The sequence below is a fragment of the Eschscholzia californica genome, unplaced genomic scaffold (assembly GCF_041429995.1).
Source record: "Eschscholzia californica isolate CP2 unplaced genomic scaffold, dmEscCali1.0.p SCAF_4, whole genome shotgun sequence".
In the NCBI taxonomy this organism is placed as follows: domain Eukaryota; kingdom Viridiplantae; phylum Streptophyta; class Magnoliopsida; order Ranunculales; family Papaveraceae; genus Eschscholzia; species Eschscholzia californica.
In genome coordinates this window covers 670,085-691,388 of record NW_028238461.1, presented here as the reverse complement: position 1 = coordinate 691,388, position 21,304 = coordinate 670,085, and the positions used below count along the sequence as shown (strand labels likewise).

General features: G+C 34.5%; 2 protein-coding genes across 2 annotated transcripts; both read left to right on the top strand.

Annotated features, from left to right (window-relative positions):
- Positions 1-3,821: 3,821 nt before the first annotated feature.
- On the top strand, positions 3,822-7,358 carry LOC147541218 (uncharacterized). Its single transcript, XM_086636058.1, has 3 exons — positions 3,822-4,784; positions 4,871-4,954; positions 5,416-7,358. Exons 1-2 carry the CDS (start codon positions 4,014-4,016, stop codon positions 4,952-4,954), a joined length of 855 nt encoding a protein of 284 aa, XP_086492184.1. The 5' UTR covers positions 3,822-4,013; the 3' UTR covers positions 5,416-7,358.
- A 5,711-nt stretch (positions 7,359-13,069) lies between these two features.
- LOC147541217 (uncharacterized) lies at positions 13,070-14,270 on the top strand. The gene has a single exon (XM_086634037.1). The coding sequence runs from the start codon at positions 13,359-13,361 to the stop codon at positions 14,115-14,117; it is 759 nt and encodes a 252-aa protein (XP_086490163.1). The 5' UTR covers positions 13,070-13,358; the 3' UTR covers positions 14,118-14,270.
- The last annotated feature ends 7,034 nt before the right edge of the window (positions 14,271-21,304 follow it).

Here is a 21,304-nt window from a genome sequence, read left to right as displayed (position 1 = left end):
CTATTACAGCTTACTAATTCTTTTTTTTTTTCTGTTGAAATCATCTGTTTACTAGTTATTACTGTACTTATTAGGTTTGTTTCTTCACTTCTTGTTATAAAGAAAAAGAAGAAGACTAACAGGGATTAGTTAAATCTCAAAGAGCGAACTGGACAAGTACAAATTACTCGGTAACGAGATTGTACAAAAATTTTCTACCATCAAGATTTTGAAATCATACTTGAGATTGATTATGTTGCAGGATAGGCTAAAGGGATTAGCTTTGCTTATTTTGAAAGCGTATTCTTAGATAAAATTGACTATGAAAGTTTAATTGACGATTTTGCTTCAGATATTGCGAGAAGGAAAAATTTAATTTGTAATCATTTAGTTCAGAATACAATATTGAGATTCAATTCGCCGATGAAATATTATTTTTATGGTTAGATCGTTTAAATTTTATGTTTATTATTTTGTGAAAAAAAATTTAGGCATGTAAAAAACCCCATTAATATTTTGGCACCGGGCCTTCAATTCCTCAGCCACGCCACTGAGTAAAGCATTGTGTAGTTAACTTGTGTACTCATAACTCATGTACTAGTCTATGCAAAATAATGGGTTGAAAAAGTACTCAACATCAATATATTTAATTTATTTACAAAGAAGGGTTAATGAATTTATAAAGAGATTTCCTTTGTGCGTTGATGACTGGAGATGCCATTTGCTATGTGCACCTCCAATGTTACTTCATTATCCTCTCTAATAATATCTTATGGGAAAAAAGGGTAATCCATAGAGGGGTCCTAAGTTGAAAACCTATCAACTACTGCCGAATTAAGTAGATTGTGGTAGAAATTTGTCAATTTTGACCTATAAAAAAAAAAAAAAAACTATGGAACTTGCAACGAGCTAGTAGGCCCTTATGTCAATCCTCAAGAAGTACCTACCATCTTTTTTCCCTTCTAATATTTCTAGCTTCAGTTTTGTTGCTGCATCAAATGGGAATTTAAATAGACATGGGAATAATTAAAGATGAAGCAAAGCTAGGAGTTTTAACATTTTGAAACCGAATGAAGTACCTACTCAAATATAAGTTTTGTACATTTAAATGGATTATTTTGAGATTTATAATTGAATGAAGTTATTGGGGTTTGGGAGGGTTATATGTATTTTGTCTTTGCAAAAAAGTGGAAATGGAATTGTTCTTTTTTTCTTTTTTTGGATATTAACGACGAAATATAGACCGAAAAACCGTCGGGAATATAAGTTATTTTAGCGCTGGGTGCAAATGTGGCGAATACTATTACCGACGATGCTTTAACGACGGCATTGACTTTATCTGTGACGGCGTTAAAACCGTAAGAATTTATTTTCCTGACGGTTTTGCATCATTAGCGACATTCTTACTCTTGCTAAATGTCCTCCTTTTTTTGTAGTGTGGTTAAAAAATGGTGCACATAGACTGTTTGTTGGGGTTAACTAAATTAGGTACGAACGGCTCGAGGTATGTTAAAGAATAACAGTACAACTAAACCGTTTTCGTTTTTTTTTAGAATTCCGTCATATGTAACTAGAGTTCATTGGACATGGGTATGCCGAATTTGGCTTAACATTACGGTTCGAGCCTATTTATTACATCTTATCTGTTAGTATTTTATAACTAAATTCGATCTGGTCTTACCCAAAATGACACACAAATTCGATAGAACCAGAGCGAATTACCTTTCATGCTTCGCCAATTTTTACTTCATATATCTAAAAAGTAATTCATCAAACATGTAATAATGTGTTAGAGAATGGTCATTTACCTCTTTAAAGACTGAATCGTGTATAGAAATCTATTTTTTTAGAGTCATTTGATATTTTTCCAACAGTTTTTGAATTTCCTTCATCTATGACGGTTTGCAACAAGTAAGTTACCTTTTGGCTTCATAGTTTGGGGACAACAACAAAATGAAATGATGTACAAATTTGATTTTATGAGGTTGTTTCTATAGGGATTTGAGCTTTGGGAAATTTAGGGTTGAGAGATGGAAAACTAATTTGGGTGATGTCAAAGTGGGTTTTTATACCCATAAAAAAAGAGCGCCTATAACCAAACTTGATGGTGAGTTTATATAACAAAAAAAATACTATCATAGATCTGAGTGAATATAACAAAAGGTCGCGGCTTTAGGGAATAAAGAAAATTCTCTGGGGAATAAATTCTCCAGGGAATTCAGATTTTTTTTTAAATTCTCCGGGAAATAAATTTTTATGGGGAATGCAAATTACATTTTTGTGAAAGTTCTCCTCCATCTCATCTATTCTCTCTGCCACTTCATCTTCTCGCCACCTCATCATCTTCTCCGGCGAAAGTTGTCGGCCGGAAAATTTTCCGGCCGGCGACCTTCAAAAAAAAAAAAAAGTTTTTTTTTTTTCTCTCTTCCTCTCTCTCTCTCTAACACTCCGGCGAAGGGAGACCTTCGCCGGAGATCTGGTCTGTTCATGGACAGACCTTCTCTGTCCACGAACATATCTGGTCTGTTCGTGGACAGACCTTCGAGGTCTGTTCATGGACAGACCTCGAAGGTCTGTTCATGGACAGACCTCGAAGGTCTGTCCATGGACAGATTGGATCTGGTCTGTCCATGAACAGACCGGATCTGGTCTGTTCATGGACAGACCAGACCTCCGACGAAGGTCTCCCTTCGCCGGAGTGTTAGAGAGAGAGAGGAAGAAAGAAAAAAAAAAAAAAATTTATGTTTGGAGGTCGCCGGCCGGAAAACTGGTCGGCCGGCGACCTTTGTCGGAGAAGATGATGAGGTGGCGAGAAGATGAGGTGGTAGAGAGGTGATGAGTTATAGCATCTTCTAAAATTAAAAGCCCCTTAGCAATAAAAAGGGTTAATTCCGTTTTGGCCCCCATATTGTGACCAACTCACCGTTTTGGCCCCCAATTGTGTCCGGCAGTTCGTTTTGGCCCCAATTTCCTATTTGGCCCCACCATATTTTTGTAAGCTTCTCCATTATACCCTTATGGCAAATTCGTAATTTAAATGTATTTTCTTTCTCTTTGTCCACCTCACCAAGCAATTTCCACGTCACATTCGTCCACATAAGGTCGCCGGAAAATGTCGCCGGCGACATCATTTCCGGCGACCACCATTTTTTTTTTTTTTTAACTTCTTCTTCTCCAACCATCTCCTTCTTCTTCTCCAACCATCTCCTTCCTTCTTCTTCTCTCTCTCTCTCCTTCTTCTTCTCTCTCTCCTTCTTCTTCTCTCTCTCCTTCTTCTTCTCTCTCTCTTCCCCTCTTCTCTCTCTCTCCCTCTTCTCTCTCTGTTAGGTTTCCGGCGAAGGGTTTCCTTATGTGGACGAATGTGACGTGGCAATTGCTTGGTGAGGTGGACAAAGAGAAAGAAAACACATTTAAATTACGAATTTGCCATAAGGGTATAATGGAGAAGCTTACAAAAATATGGTGGGGCCAAATAGGAAATTGGGGCCAAAACGAACTGCCGGACACAATTGGGGGCCAAAACGGTGAGTTGGTCACAATATGGGGGCCAAAACGGAATTAACCCCAATAAAAAATAAAAATAAAAATCAATCTTATTTGACTAGTTTTAAGAAAATTCTTTATTCCCCGGAGAATTTTCTTTATTCCCCAAAGCCGCGACCTAACAAATATGGTGAGTGAATTTAAAATTTCTAATGTGTATGGATGGGATGGTCATTACCAAAAACGGGGCCTATAGAACTTCCCTTGCTATGCAATATTTTTAGAAATCCTAATAATTAACAACTGCTTTGCCCGTTGGCCTTGCATATAGCAACAACAACATCACACTAATTAGACTTGTTTTAGGGTTTCTAAATAAATAGAAATTCCTAAATAAATAAATAGGGGGAAACAGCAGTAGTTTAAATACAACACGAATTAATAAGGGTTTTATTCATTCAATCACCCCTTTTACAATACTGAATTTCCTTCATTCAATCTCCAAATCTTTTCTCTCTCTCTCTCTGTGTTGTTTCTATCTATAAACAACAATGGGTGGTGGTGAATCAGCAGCAGCAGCCATGATGGAGAAAGCAGAAAGAGCTTTTAATCAACAAAATTATAGTAAAGCAGTGGAGTATGCAAACAAGGCTAAAGAAATCGACCCGAACCTCCCCGGAGTTGATAATTATATTGCTTCTTACTCTGTTCATCTATCAGCTACAACCAACACATTCATCAATCTTCAATCAACAATAATAGATTGGTATTCAGTTCTTGGTATTACTATTTCAGATGATATTGGTTGTTCAATCAGTAGTGAGACTATCAAGAAATCTTATAAGAAACTAGCTTTATTAGTTCACCCAGATAAAAACAAATCAAATTCAGCTGATGGTGCTTTCAAACTTATATCCAATGCTTGGGATATCTTATCTAATGAAACACAAAGAAAGGAATTCCATCTTCAAAGACGAAAACAACATTGGAAACCTAGACCACCGCCACCATACCCAGATAGAAGAAGATATTCACAACCAAGAACAAGAAAAACACCAAGAAAAACACCAAGAAAAACAAGAGAATATTCTCCATATGAATCATCTGAGTATTATAATTCTCCATATGAACCATCTGGTGGTTATCATGATTTTCGTCGTGAGTTTAAGCCATGCCCAAAGTGTGACTGGTCTTGTCCAATATTCAAAAAATATGGTACTAATATTTCATGGATTACCTGTAAGAAATGTCAAAGAAATTTCTATTTTCGACGGGGGATTCATGAATATCCCCCATCTCCATCGTCCGACGAAGAGGAGAAGGTATAAATAACTTTTCTTTTTTTCCTGATGATTTGTTTAAGGTGTAATGAGAATTTCTATGTTTAGACACCAATGATATTATGCAGGCTGGAATTTTGGCCGGGCAGAGAACCGTTAATCATATTTCAATATATGGAACAAGTATATATTCGATGGGTTTATCTGCATAAGTAAGTAGTTTCTTTACTTTTTAATGTCAGTTTATATAATGATGCTTAAATCTATGATATATAAATATATTAAAGGACAACATAAATACTTAATTTCGTTCACGGGCAGGGCTCATGGTCATGGAAAGAGCCCACCAAATATGGCACTCACGGGCTCTATTAGAGATGGATGCACAACCTTTGGTCTATAAGCTCACGTGCACGCATTATATACATGAATTTAACAACATGAGCGTAGTATTTCTTAATTTATTGGAAAGTTCTAAAGGCGTCTTTTGTTTTTGTAGCAAAAGTAATGTCAAGCCGAATTTAAAAGTTGTCTTCTTGGTTTATATCAACTTCCATTTTCGAGCATGTGATCTTGCAGGGCTGACATAGTGGTGATGATAATTGTATGATTGTTATTTATGTGGGTGTGGTTATATTTGTTAACTGTTTTTCGTACAATATTTTATCATCAGAGACTAGCCAAGTGTTTGTCAACGGATCATTTTCAAACCATGCAATCTTTCGACCTTAAATTGGACGGAAAAAAATGCGAAAACAAGTTTCAGAGGACGCATGCAGGATCAAGGCGAGATTTTCGATCACGATATACTAGAAACTATTAAGTAAGATTCTTCTTGAGGTAAGACTTTCTCATGGTTCTTCTATCAATCAAGTTACATTTTCAGTCTCATATAACACAAACTTTTAGCTAAATGGTGGTTATACTTTAAGGGCTAAGGATACATTAGGTGTCTTGGCATATATCAGTTAGTGGACGGATGCCTTTGAGTGCTAAACTACCAGAAGTCATACCCCTGACCCGGACGGTTGCTACATCTAGTGTTTGAAAACATAGTAATATCACGATAACAAAATTTTATGATGAATCAAATGTACCTCTCAGAACGCAACCGTACCAAATGGAAGACGATCGTCCGACTTGAACATCTCCAATGATAGATGCACTGGGTGCCACAAATGCTTCTTTATCAACAGTTGGAACCTTATCAAATACATTCATCAACGTTCGGTGCCTCGATACTACGTACAACAACAACATAAAGATCACATAGTTACTAATGAAACATCAAACATACCCAATAAATAGAACTAAACCAATCCACCCATAACAAGAATTTTTCAAAACCCTAAAACCAATTTGATATCATCATAAACTACAAAATCCACAAAAATAACACATGGGTAACTTGAAAATTGAGAAATCAATTTATGATCTTAACTTCTATAAGAAAAAGTCCATCAATTTAGTAACACTCAAACACTAAATTAAACCCTTTTCAGCTTTAAACTAATATGAACATTAAGAAATAACAGAATGAGAAATGTGATGAATTATCTAGGGTTATATATTTGAGTGTTGGTCTGTTGGACTGTTCCAATGAGGAAGATGATGATTGGGGGAAGGAATACATACATTGTTCTCGGAAGTAGATGAAATGAGAAGATAGAAGAAGAAGAAGATCCCAAACTAAAAAAAATGGGGTTTGTCCACCGCCAAGAAATCGTGGGATCGAGTCTCGGTAGAACTAGTTCGGTAGTTCCCATCAAGATTTGTTCTATATAATTTAGACTATAAATAATGTAATAATTTATCCGACTTTAGGCCTCTTTGTTGTTGGGTTTTAGGTCTATTACATCTCCATGATACATCAATGCCTTGTAACGATTAAAGTAGAATAATGGAATTCTCAAAAAAAAAAAAAAAAAGTGAGGTCGTGCCAATTCTTTTTAATTTCAATTTAGTCCATAATGTTATAAGGAATTCACATTAACAACCCGTAAAGTATTTACGTTGAGTTTAATACTTGGATCGTTAATTTTCTCGGGTTGAATTGTATAACCGGCACAACTTCTAAACCGAAAAACAGCCTGATTTATAGAGGCCGCGGTTTTGCGTCTTTCATGTCTAATTCATTAGGCACTTTCATGTCTTCCATTTTTCATTAAAAAATATCTTAAGGTATGCCCTTAGGCGAGAATGTTTTATATGATATAGGTGAGAATGTCTTATTATCCAGAACTACGTTTAAGAAGTATATTAAGTGTTAGATGCTTCTCGGGTAGCTTCGTAGAGCTCTCGCCAAAAACAGAATCTCGTGCTCAAACCAGTGTTGCACTCACACATCAATGACACTTGAAATGTCCCATACCCATGCCTCAAATATTAGGGGCATTCCAAACTTTGTATGTTAATATTGTTATATTATTATGGTGGTAAATATCTTGGTTTCCAACAAGATTTTAAAGTACTAAAAATTGACAAGTGGAAAATGGTATGTGATTTCTTGGAAAAGAAAGTTTATACTTTTTTTCTAGGACTAGGTGGTTGGTTATATACTCCTCGATCGTATTCTTTCTTTCTTTCTTTCTTCTTCTCTCCTTCCTCCTCTATCTTCTATTCTTCTCTATAGTAGTAGTAATGGAGAGAATCAGCAGCAGGTTCATAGCACCACCAATTTTCATAAAGAGCACAGAATTGGTGGCCAACCATGACATATTTGAGTATAGCCAATCACCTTGTCATGAAGGATGGTTGATTGTATGGTGCAAAAATGATGAAGATGAAGATGAAGAAGAAGAAGAAGAGCTAATAATAAACTCAATTTCATCAAGAGGAGGAGGGATCCGGAGGAGGAGGAGGAGGTGGAAAATGGGTGATTGCTTTCTCTGGAATTCTACAACATTTGAGTCAATTATGTTACCTTCTCTTTATTCATTTTTCGAGGACGATCCATATCCAGGTCCTTACAGTTGTATTCTATCTTCTCCGCCAACCTCAAATAATAATAATTCCATGGTTTTCTTTACCTTCTCTAACGGAGATATAGGAGTACAAGATTTGTGGTTTCTTCTGTTTTGCCATCCTGGAGATAAACAATGGAGAAAACAAGAGTATTCATTATTTAATGCTTTTTTTCTGTTTTGCTTCAGAGGTACCAAATTACCATATATCATGGCTATTAGTGATCACATCCATGTGATCGGAAAACTCGAGCCTCAAATATCTATAAGCTCATTCGAAGTTAAAAACAGTTCACTTCATCCAGCAGAAGGAGAAAAAATAGCATGTGCTATTAGAATAAATTATGTGGAGTGTTGCTATGAACTGTTTAAGATTGTCAGAGCTTATCATTATGATAAAGGCAGCAGTTTCCGAAGAGAACGATTGTTATATATAAAAATTTCCAAACTTGATTTAAGAGCTCCTCCTCCTAGTCCTCCTAGTTGGGTAAAAGTTGAAAACATGGGAAATCATGTGCTCTTCCTAGGGGATAATACTGTTGCTTCTTTTTCAGCGGCCGAGTTGGGTCTCACAAAGGGTTGTGTGTATTTCACTGAGCGAACGGAAGACAACTTATATAAATTTGACCTAGAAGATGATTCTATTTATGTTCATCCACTACCCCCCTACTCTTATTCTTCTTCGGAGGAGGAGGAGGGGGAGGAGGAGGATCCTCCACTAATGCCGCCATTGTCATTGTCGTCGCTACAGGATTGGGTTAGGCTCGTAGATGGAAGATCGGGTTCCAACGATGAGGAAGGAGCAGAAAAGACTACTCTCCCTGCTTCTGATCAGGTAGTAGTGGACTATAATTATGCCAATATTGTACAACCACCTACTACTGCTACATCTCCACATCTAGTTTTTTTTACGGAGAGAGTGTCCTGTCTGGAACTTCATAGATCCAATGCATAATAACCACAAGTATCACTCGGAAATTCCATTATTAGATGATGCAACAATCCACTTCTCTAAGGGTTGTTGGCTACTAATGTCTAGAGGAAAAACAAATATATTCTTTTTCAACCCCTTCACTAGAGTTACAATTTGTCTTCCCGACTTGGAAAAGTATTATATGTTTTCTGGAGTCTCTTTCTCGTCTTTACCTACTTCTCCAGACTGTGTAATTTTCGGCATTGCAGGACAACGTGAAGGACATGTTTGCATCTCTATTTCACGGGGAGACGATTCTTGGTTTTATAATACTGAATTACCTTCTCAAGAAGAACATCTTGCGGAGGAGTTTAAGGTGTCTTTTAACAATCCTGTTTTCTTGAACGGAGTTTTCTATTGCATAGACAAGTACGGAACTTTGGGCGTCTACGAAAAACAACATAATGTATGTAAGTGGAAAGTTCTTGACAAGCCTGAAAGGCCATCTACTAATGGCGATATCTATATGAGTTTCTTGGTGGAGTGTCAAGGAGAGTTGTTATCCGTGTTTTTAGGGCATCTAGGGGAGGATGTTTGGGTATTTAGACTGGACTTGTCGAACATGAATTGGGTTGAGGTTAAAAGTTTGCAAAAGCACATGTTATTCATTAGCCATACCTCCAGTATCTCTGCGATCGCTCCCAATAGTATGATGGAGAACAAAATCTTCTTCGCTAGACTTGGCCGTGGTGACAAAATTCTATACTATTGTCTTGAAACAAGTAGGTATTATTGTTTTGGGAGTCAACATTCCGCTGAAGATTTCTACGGCACAAAGACACATTTAAATTGTAGCTGGATTGAACCTAACTGGTCAGATAACGCGGGTCAAGAGCTTGATTGGAACAATGTTTAGCAAATTATACTATTCCCCCCTGCCTTGGGTTTTTTTTTCATTTTACTTTCATCATTAACTTTTTTTAGTGTCTTATTTTCCCCTAAGGTTGATCGTGAGCTTGAGACCTTCATTGCCTACCAAAGGTTACTGATGAGTTCAAATCTTTCATTCGTTGCCTACCCGAGTTTAAGTTCCGGTAATCTCTTTTATACAAGATCGATAACGTTGTTAACTAACAGGAAAATTACCTCCAATCACCCTATAACGACTAGTTTTGCGCGGTGACATTTTGACCACCATAAACCATAATGTAGGAGAAAAGGAATTCCATTGCTATAAAAAGATAGCCATAATTTTTCCTTTTTTTTATAGATGACCAATCATCTAAGAAGACCATCTTTAAGTTTACCAATAAAACCTATATGAGTTCTATCCCTTATACATTAACTTCATAATCGAATAAGGTTTTCAGACAATCCTCAAACTTAAAAAGACTCTGAGAATGTCCTATAAAACGAATTTCTACCTAAACTTTTGCATTTCTAAGCGCGTTTCCTAAATTGTAACATAATGCTGACTTCCTTCCTTTTTCTTCTAATTCCACTTTTGACATTTAATTCTCTCTTTACAATTTCAATTCAATCATAAGAGATTGAATGTGTTTGTCTTTTGAATCTCATAATACTTACAAACATAACCCAAACATTATTGGTGGGGGCATGAAAATAGGAGTAATAACATAATAATACTTAGGCAGGTGGTTTCACTCTCTTTCTTCTATATTTATGTAGGGATAAGAAAAGACTAGAAGAAACAAAAAGGGACACCTAAAACTAGAGTCATTTGCAAGTACTTTTTTTTTTTTTTATGAGAGCATTTGCAAGTACTTGTGAACACAAAATTGGAAATGTCTTGTCTAACTTTGGCCAAGATAATCCTTATGCCAATATGTACACACCTTACCCATTGAATGTGGAGGGAGAAACCCTTTTCTTACTTTTTGCCTCTAGAAGTTGGGACATATATGTTAGGTTAATACAATTCCACCGCACATACATACATCACAAAGGTACCAATTAAATTCGGGTTGTGAGTCCCCGATTTAGGCATCTCTCTTCGAGTTTTTTTTTTTGGTAAAGCTCTCTTCGAGTTGAGAACCCTTTGAGAGATGAAAATTATAAGGCCCAAAATTCGGGTCAAAATATCAAATGAAGTCCAACCCGAAATAATAATACAAAAAAAACCCAAAATTTGAAATTACAAAACATTTATAAAAATTTTTGAACAAAAACACAGTTTGCTCTCAACAATTTTGTAAATGTATGAACAAATTTGTTTTTGTTCACACATAATTAAGAACATAATTATATATGTTGTCAAAGTTTCAGAAGTGTTGTAACAGTTTCAAAAGTGTTGCCAACAGTTTAAAAATTGGGTTTTTTTACATTGTTATTCCCGAGTAGGTTTTTTATCGTATTTGGGCCCAAATCTTGGGCTTTTCTTACATAAATTCCTTTGAAAAGAGAGTTTGAAAATGAGATGAAACCGTCACATTTGGGCGTCTCTATTGAGTTTCCTCTGATACCAAACTACACCAATCAAAAATGAAAAGAAAAAAAATTCCCGGAAGAAAAATAAACCGCGTAAGGTGGAATCCGTTGTTTACAACGGGTCGTATAAGTTCAGAAACAACCAATACGTCCCATTTAGTGGTTTACCCTGGAATACCCATTCGAAAATAGGTAGCTCCGACAGCCTATTCCCTCGTGAGCCACATAAGCTAGTGTCCACTTATGGTCAGCAAGAAATAAGGGGGGTAAAAGGCAAAATGAGAAGAAAAAATGTACTATTTTAGGGAGGTTTTAAGTTACTTTTTCAGAGGTAGAAATGAATGAATCTGTCAAGTGGTTGTTGGAGGGATTGAAACCTATGAAATTACTTGAAAGAAAGTAAAAAATAAGTAGGGAACGTGTCAGGTAACAATGGGGGTAGAGAAGTGGGGCATTTGGAAGAAGATGGATAAAATTTTGAATAGATTGATTGGTTTGTAGTTGAAGAGATGAGACTATGACTTCCCCTACTAAAATCACATGAAGGCATAGTGACACACTTTATACTAGACTAGCTGGCTACTTGATATATTTGAAGTGAATTCAAAGTCAAGTTACAAGATTGTCTAATTCATTATGTCTTCCAATTTTCATTAAAAATATTTAAAGTATGCCCTTAGGCGAGAATGTTATATATGAGATACATTGAGAATGTCTCGGAAACCAGACTACAACTCAAAGTTTTAAGTGTTAGATGTTTCTCAAGTACCCACCTAGGGCTCTCGCCAAAAACAGAATTTCGTACTCGTTTAGCTTGGGTTCGAGTGTCTTAATTGAGGTTAATGTCACTAACTAGTAGAAGTGTTGGCCCTTACAAATTTATAAGCTCTTCTACTAGTGCTATATTGGTATTTGTGGAAGTGGAAGTTTAGGTGAAGAAATTCATTAAAAAGGTCTTGAATTACTGTGTTTTCCTTGAGAATAGTTATATTGTATTGGCATGACATATGTGACCAAACTTTATATCAAATTACATACAAGTTATAGAAATAAAATGTACGATGATCACGCAAATGGTTGCAGAAAGAACATGAAACAATAGTAACTTAGTTGATTATGTTAGAGATCAATAAATTAGAACATGAGAATCAAAACAAATTTGAGATTTAAAGTATATTTGAATGTGAAAGAGAGTACAATAGTGGAGATGGTTGGAAAGTTTCTAAAGTGAAAAGTAGGTACTAACTTCTCACAACACTCGTGCAGGTTTTGAATTTTTCTTGTTGGGTACAATTTGTACTTGGTTCCAACTTAGAACCGGTTCTCTCCTGTCTTTTGTGTAATTTTATCCGCTTAGACGTCATGGAATACCCCCCCCCCCCCCCCCCCCCCCCCCCCCCCCCCCCCCCCATATGGGGTTAGTGTTACCCTTTTCCATTCGGTCTACGTTGACGCACTCAAATTTGTAAATTTTGAACGGTTAGATCGAAAATACTGAGTTAAGATGGTAGGCTACATTTGACGTATACAAATCCAAACAAACTACTAGGAATAATGTTCTTAGAATGGAATTCTTGATAATACTATTAGCAAAACAAAAATTATGTCTAACCACCTACAAACGAACCCCGATAAAAATACGTAGAAAACATAATTCAAATAGAATTGTCAGAATACCTTATCTCTAAATCATGTTTGTCTACATACTCTAGTTGAAACTTACTCGAGAGTAGGCCAACCCCACACTTTCCTCTGAGTTCTAAGCGTTTTAAAAATGTGATTTCTCGTACATTCTTACGTACGATCGAACTATTTGGTAATGTTGTTCCTAATAAGCAATAATATTTGGTAATGTTGTTCCTAATAAGCAATAAATTAGTGGTTAAAGAACATTTTAGGAACCCCAATAGGGTTTAGTTCATTGAACCCTGAACTGTCCCCCAACTTTCTATCCCAATTCCCAAACTCCCCCAAACCCCAAATTTGTATATAAAAGAGACATCTCCCTCTCTCTCTCGCCAAGATCCCATCTCTCTCTCTCTCTCTCTCTCTCTCATTTCCTCTTCCTCTGTTTCGCTTCCACTTTCTGTCTCTATTCAAAATCATAACTTGAAGTGTTCTTGAAACGGTTCATGCTGATTAATTTTATTAATTATAGTTTAATGATTCAATAACCCAAGTTCAGTTTTTTCCAATTTCTCCCCCCTGATTCGGCTTCAAGCACTCTAATTTCTTAAATTGTAATCCGTTTCTTCTAAGAACTTTTGATCTTCTCCTACTACAAAAACAAAAATGGATTTGTTTGATTTTGATAACATCAAAACAGAGAAAACAAATGCAATGAGAAAGTACCATCGTCTCCGAAAGATCGCAAATATGTTTCGATTCATTGAAATTGTTCTTGTTATGATTTTTATTTCTTGGTGTTCAAATCATCTTCCTGATTTACTCAAAATCTCTGGGGAATATTTCAATTATCTCTCTGTTTTTGTTCTTAGTCCTGGTTTTGTTTTCTTACTAGGAAACTTCATAATTCTCACTCTCTTTATTAAATCTGGCCAGTTTCTTCAACAACCCACTAATTTTAATGGATCTGGAACTGATTTCTATGATGAATTTGTGAAGAACAATGAGAACTCTCTGAAAATTGAAACAGGGGAAGTTGCTTCTCTCTCTAAAACAGAAGAAGAAGTTGTTTCTCTCTCTAAAATAGAGGAAGTATTTTACCAAGACAAAGAGACTGTATATGAAGAAATTCCAATCAATTCTAAGACTACAAAGGATTTGAAGATATTTGGAAGAAGTCAATCAGAGATATTGAATCATGAAATGTCAGATAAAACAATTGAGAAAAAGCTCCGGCGAGCTGAAACAGAAAAATGCAGGAAAGTTGAGAATATTCAGGGGAAATTGACAAAGGAGGAGAAGTTGGAAGATGAGATGAGTGATGATGAACTTAATAAGAAAATCGAAGCGTTTATTGAAAAACAGATGAAGTTTCATAGAGAAGAATCAATGGCTATTGTTCTTCAAAACAAGAAGAATAATTAGATCAAGATTATGATTATTTAGGTCTTAATAATTAATCAATGTTCATCTCTATGGAAGAAAATTCTGTTGTACAGTTTTAATTATTAATTAGCTAGCAGGAAAATTATGTAGAAGAAGAATCTTAATTGTATTAAGCTTGTAGTTTCGGATTAACTTTTTCTTGATTCATTTTCGTTTTGAATTTCTTCCTGATTTTGTCTGATCATTTACTTAACATTGAAATTAGTTTACTAATTAGCCAACTTTTAGTTTGATTTCATGGTTATAGGTGGATATTTATCATGTAACCAAATTTTACCTTTTCTTCAAGTACTAGTTTACTAGTAGATCGAGTTTAAATAATAATTCACGTAAAGTTAATTTCAATAACAAAAAAACCTACCCGATTATTAGTTATAAGAATGTTCAAAATCGATACTAATATTGTTTACCGGATGAAAATTCATTAGGACGCTTTTGCTACTAATTTGTATCTTTATTTGTTGCAACGAATATTATCATCATTTAGTTGAGAACAAGAAAATGAAAAGAAGAAAATGCCACAAGAACAAGACAAATATTTAACACCTAGTTTTTCTTTTTGTTGAAAGAACACCTAGCTAAACTAGCTAGAATCTTATGATCATATGATGTGATTTTTGTTTAGTGATGAAGTACTTAATTAGTTAAGATTTTTTTTCTTTGAATCTTAATAAAAAATAAAGGTACTATTTTTTAATCTCTATACAAGTGAAATGGATAGTCTCTATCACTTTATTACTGAGCATTTTCTTTTCTTTTCCTACTACTTCTAGTTCATTACTTTTTCTCTAGAAGTGTTAACCAAATATTTTTGTTTCCTTTTCCACCAAAAAGAATACTAATTGAGGTTAACCGTGGTCCGTGTACATGTGTTTAAGGGTTAGATTGATTAATATCTTCACTTCTTAGATCATTTGTAGAGTAAAATTGGAGCTTTATATTGTGAAAGAAATCATTCACGACAAATCAACATGCAGATAACTCGACAAAAATTTGAATGAATGGGAACTTTATCATCACAAGTGTTGTTATTTCTAAGTCATTTTTTTGGTTACTATTATTCCCTTTTTTTTTCCTCTTTACAGGATTCTTGGTGAAGTAATACTTATACTCTATATAATAATGCACTAGTGTAGTTGGGTCATATCATTATATATCCCACTAAAGAGTCGATTAATGGGGTGATTCAAGGAGGCTTTGCCTTTTTTTTGTTCTAATTTATTTCTTTCTTTTTTTTTTTTTTTTTTTTTTTTTATTTTATAATTTGGTCTTCTTTTGATATAGTTTAATATGTCAATGGATTTAGGGGCCATCTTAAAGTACATCAAAAAGTTGTTTTTTTTTTATCTCTAATGGGGTTTGTTGGGGTTTCCAACATAAATTGCCTGTTAGAGTATATATTTTTTTTGATGTCCAAGTAAAAAATGTTTATCTCATCAAAAAAAAAAAGTAAAAAATGTTGTTCAACAAAAAAAAAAAAAAAAGTAAAAAATGTAGACAACAAAAAAAAAAAAAAAGTAAAAAATGTAGATTGAATAATAAAGTTATATAAATGAGCAATAAACTCTTCCTCTGTTACTTAATGAAAATATGACAATAATTAACAAGAAAAGACTAAATATTTGGTACCCTAAGTATTTATTTTGTAATAATATTAGGGTTTATCCATTAGGTGGATAGATTTCCTAACTTGAAACCATTAAAAAAAGAGAACAAAAGTTAAAAACCTCTCTATCAGGGAATGCTATAATACTGAAAAATATATGAAAGAGTGGAAAGGGAAGAAAGAAAAACACTTAAAATAATTTTAAGAGTTTGTCTCTTTTCTCCAAATCTACAACCAATGTCTTTCCTTTAACAAAAAAAAAAAAAAAAACAACCAATGTCTCAGAGCTTTGTCTTTTCATTTCATTTCATTTTCTTTCTGTAAGTCTTTTGGATTCATGAATCCAAGTAATAATTTTTGGTTTGTTCGGCAACTAATAAGAATCGTATGAGTTATTGTTGTTTGAGTATTTTTAAACACTTCTTCGAAAAATATTGAAGAAATTTTGTTCTCGCAACTAGTTTTTTCAAATATATTTTCATTCGAAAACCCTCTGTTTTCTTCGTAATTTTTTTTCCGGATTATTTTTCTTCGGTAATCGAAATTTCATGAAATCTTTTTATCACGAAAATCGTTTTTTTTTTTCGAAAACCGATTTTTCCTCGAAAAAAACAATTTGGAAAAGACGGTCTTCATGAAGCAAAAAAATTTTTAGGAAATTTTAGTTATCGGAAAAACAGTTTTCGACAAAAAAAATGATTTTCCGGTAAAAAAAAGGGGTCTGGACAAAAAACTGTTTTCAAGAAAAAAAATATGTTTTCAGGAAAAAAACGGATTTCAGAAAAAAAAAAAAAAAAAGGATATTTGGGCAGAATTGGTTTTCGGAGGAAAAACGGTTCTCGGATAAATTGGGTTTTGCGGAAAAAAACAATTTTCAAGAAAAAAAATGCAATTTTTTGAAGGAAAAAATGATTTTCGGAGAAAAAACGATTTTTTATAATAAAAATATTTTAAAAATAATTATTTTGTGGAAGGAAATCTATTTTTGTTGATTTTAAGTTTGAAATCTAGGTTTTTTAATCCAAAATCCTAGGGGGTAGGGTGTATTTTGGTCCAATACAAATTTTAGAATTAGGAATCCTTACGATTCTAGAGTCCTAAGATTCTTGGTAGTCAAATGGACCAAGAATTCTTGATTCCTACCAAATCTTACTTTTAATAAGAATCCTACTTAGGAATCCTTCAACCAAACACACCATAATTCTATGCGAATGCCGGGTGGCTAGACATATTACTTGTTTTGGCATTTGGGACCTCACATATTTTAAAAATGTCTCTACAAAAGGGTGATTAAACCCTTAGACATGCACTAAATTATGTATATCATTGATGCACGATTGTTTTTCAATACATTTTCTTGATCCCACATCATAGTAGAGACTCTTGTATTGATAACGTATAATAGCATTGGACGGATCAACCTTCCAACTTTTGAGTTGCTAGCAATATTGTCTCTTTTGGCATACCTGACGCTACACTAAACCATAGTGATTAAACCCTTATAAAGAGTACCACAGTTTATTTCGTACCCATATAGGATTGTTTTAGAACAATTAATAATATTTATCTAATCATTTACTAAGACAAACTAAAAATAATAGGTAGATCACATACTTTGGATCTTTCCTATACCAAAAGATCAGCGTTTTGGGAAAGCTAAATAATTTTCGGAATGTGAAACTTTAAAGGGAATATGCAAAATTTTGAAAATTTTCCAGAGAAACATATTTTATAGGGAATATTTTTCAAAATAAAAAACCCTCCACCTCACCTCACTCTCTCTCCACCTCACCTCCCTCTCTCCCCACCACTCTCTCTGTCTTCTCCGACCAGATCGTCGGTCGGAAAATTTTCCGACCGGCAACCTGGAAAGATAAAAAAAAAATCTCTATCTCTCGAGAAACTCCAGCGAAGGGGTTTCCCTTCGCCGGAGTTCCGGTCTGTTCTTCAACAGACCGATCTGGTTTGTTCTTCAAAAGACCGGAACTCTGGCGAAGGAAAACCCCTTCGTCGGAGTTTCTAAAGAGAGAGTGATTTTTTTTTTTTATCTTTCCAGGTCGTCGGCAGGAAAATTTTTCAGCCTGCGACTTGGTCAGAGAAGACAGAGAGAGTGGTGGGGAGAGAGAGAGGTGAGGTGGGGAGAGAGAGAGAGGTAAGGTGGAGAGAGAGAGGTAAGGTAGAGAGAGAGTGAGGTGAGGTGGAAGATTTTTATTTTTATTTCCCTAAATTTGAAATTGTTTTTTAAGTCCCTAAATTTATTTCTCTGTAACAACTTACAAAATAAAATTGTCAAACAAAATTGACCAATTTTTGACTAAGTCTTCACACCCCGGAAATTATTTTGCTTTTCCCAAAGCGCTGGCTACCAAAAATATGTATTAGGATCTACCTTAAACACTTCCCTTAATTAATCTCATAATCCTCATAACTAAAACCATAAATTTACTTTTATAGTTTTATAAACAAACTTACACTATATGAGGTCTATTACATCAATAAACTCATCCACACCATTAAAGGAGTGTGGGACAAATTAACAACTCTTGTTCTTTGTATCTATAAATATTCAATTTTTTTTTGTTATGTTTCTAAAGACAAACAAATTAACAACTCTTCTTTATCTATAAATATTCAATTCTTTTGTTATGTTTCTAAAGACAAACACACTTTTGTTGAAAAGAAGGACAAATAACCAAATTAAGGTGCCCTACAAGGTTATGAACCACCAAGCAGAGAAACAAGTGCTAAAAAGGAAATATTGTACTTTTATTCAAACTAAAGAGAAAACATTTAGTTCAACAACAAAAAAAAAAGAGAAAACATTTTTGAGAAGAGATATTTTTATTTTATTTTGGCCGCGGCTTTGGGGAATAAAAAAAATTCTCCGGAGAATAAAGACTTTTCTTAAAATTAATCAAATAAGATTGACTTTTATGTTTCTTTTTTATTGCTAAGGGGCTTCTAATTTTAGAAGGCTCTTCCATCTCATCATCTCTCTCTACCACCTCATCTTCATGCCATCTCATCATCTTCTCCGGCGAAGGTCACCGGCTGGAAAATTTCTGGCCGGCGACGTTCAAACATATAAAAAAAAAAATTATTTTCTCTCTCTCTCTCTCTCTAAAAAAATGTAATTTTTTTACACCAAAATAAAACGCCATCTCTTCAAAATGAAAATCTTGTTTCTTGGAGTTGGAAGAAACCAACTGAAACAAGATCTCACATATATACTCTCTTTCTACTTGTCATTGTTTATTGCACACTTTTACTAATCTATTAGTTTCGGGTAATTGCATCAACTCCATCAATTAATTGAACTAATAAAACCAAAAATAAGATGATCTTCATCAAACTAATAATACAACCAAAACCCTAAAACAAATAACAACTTCAAACTGTGATTTGAATCAATGAAATCGAGTTTTTATGAAAAAAAATTTACTAACCTTAAGTTGGATTTGACTATTGAAGTATAAGAGATTAAGAAATCGAGTTGTGTTGTTTCTTTGAATTTCTTGCTAGCTTCGATTCACTCCTTCCTTCCTGAAACTCCTTCCCCAATTTCTTCCAAGTAACTTCATGAACCTTCAAATGCAGCTGAAAATTTTCTTTAGATTTAAAGTGGCGTTGATAAATCGAATGAGAGACAGAGAGAGATCTTCAATCAAATTGGAAGATTAGGGAGATAAATAGAGAGATCTAGAGATTCAGATCGATCAGAGGGTAAATGATCTTTAACATGGAAACCTAGGGTTTTTGAAAACCCTCAGATTTATACAAGGTCGGAATAATGGAGAAGAGAAATGAAGAGATCAGTTTTTTAACTGAAAATCTGTTCGTATACCTCCATTGGAGGTCTGAACAGACCCATTGAAGATCTGTTCGGATCTCCAATGGAGGTCTCCACTCTCTCTCTAGATCTGTGTTCTAGAGAGAGAGAGGAAAGAAAAAAAGTTAAATTTTTTTTAGAAAGAGAGAGGAGAGAGAATATATTTTTTTTATGTTTGAAGGTCGCCGGCCGGCGACCTTCGCCGGAGAAGATGATGAGGTGGCGAGAAGATGAAGTGGGAGAGAGAAAAGATGAGATGAAGGAGAATTTTCAAAAAAATGTGTTCTGTGTTCCCCTTAAAAATTTATTCCCTAGAGAACTTTTAAAAAAATCTGTATTCCCTCGAGAATTTATTCCCTAGAGAATTTTCTTTATTCCCCAAAGCCGCGGCCTTTATTTTTTGTTGAGATGAGAAGAGATATTAAAATGAATAAAGTATAGATAAGCTAATAATGAGGGGCATTTCAACAAAAAAAAAATTCATTTCAACAAAAAAAAAAAAAATAATGAGGGGCAATGTTTAACAATATTCGTTTGGGGGCACAATTCTCTGATGTTTTGGTTGAACACTAATATCTTAAGCCTATGATATTTTGGGATCGAATCTTAGTAAGGCCCATCGGATGGGATTAAGGATCTTGACATAGATTTTAGGACTGAAGACGTCCTTGACAGTAGCAATTAAGGACTTATTCAATACATGATATTCTACATATTATATATTCACGATGCGTCCATATTATATATTGGCTTTTGGAGTCCATATCATAAAAAAAATTGAAGAGCCCCAACAAGTTTTGGACTTTGGTGGCTTGATCAATTGAAGCAAAAGTGGCTAATATACTTTTACATTAGAGGCATAGTCTTCTACTTAAAGGTCAAAGGTTCGAGGCACGCTGAACAATCAAGAAAAAATATTGTACATTGGAAAAAGTCAACTCTGAACCAAATGTCCACTGTAATCCTTTTACTTACAAGTTCTTTGGAAGAATCAATTCTCCTAGTCGAGTCCAGTCCCTTGATGAGCTTGAAACTTTAGAATCGATACAATCAGTGAGGACACATGAAACTCATCCATTTAAGAAATTGCCCTTCCAAAATTTGTGCAGGTAGAGGCATATTAATTGTGCCTCTAAACCTTCCAGTGGGCTTTTTGAGCTTTTCATTGGGGAAATTAAGTAGAGTTACTAAATAACATGTGTGTGAACAGTAAAAATGAGTTCTGACTTCTGAGTGGTGTGTAAATAACCATGTATATGAATAACTAGAGCCTTAGAAAACCAAAAATTGTCAGGACAGGCAAAAAATTCTACAGGCACCTCTATTCGGCCTTGGGATAGCAAACTAAGGCACCATCATAGAGTGTTTCCCACCTTTATAAATATCTCCGAAGTAAGAGCATCTCCAGTTGGACACTCTAACAAACACTCTAAAAGTCGTGGTGGTCAGGTGTCAATGAAGATTCTGTTTCCTAATGGGACACTCTAACAAACACTCTAAAAATCCTAGTTGTTAAGTGTCAATATAGAGACACTCTAAATTTCTTTTGTCTCCAATGTATATTTCTAAAATGCTTTTACTTAGTGCAAATGTCAAACTTCAATTCAATAGATAAAAAATTGTTAAAAAGCAAGGGTTTACTAGTTTGAATTTTAAAGTGACACTTAAAGAGTCTCTAGAAAACACTCTAATTTTAGAGTGTTTCTCTTGAGAGTCTCTATTAATAAATGT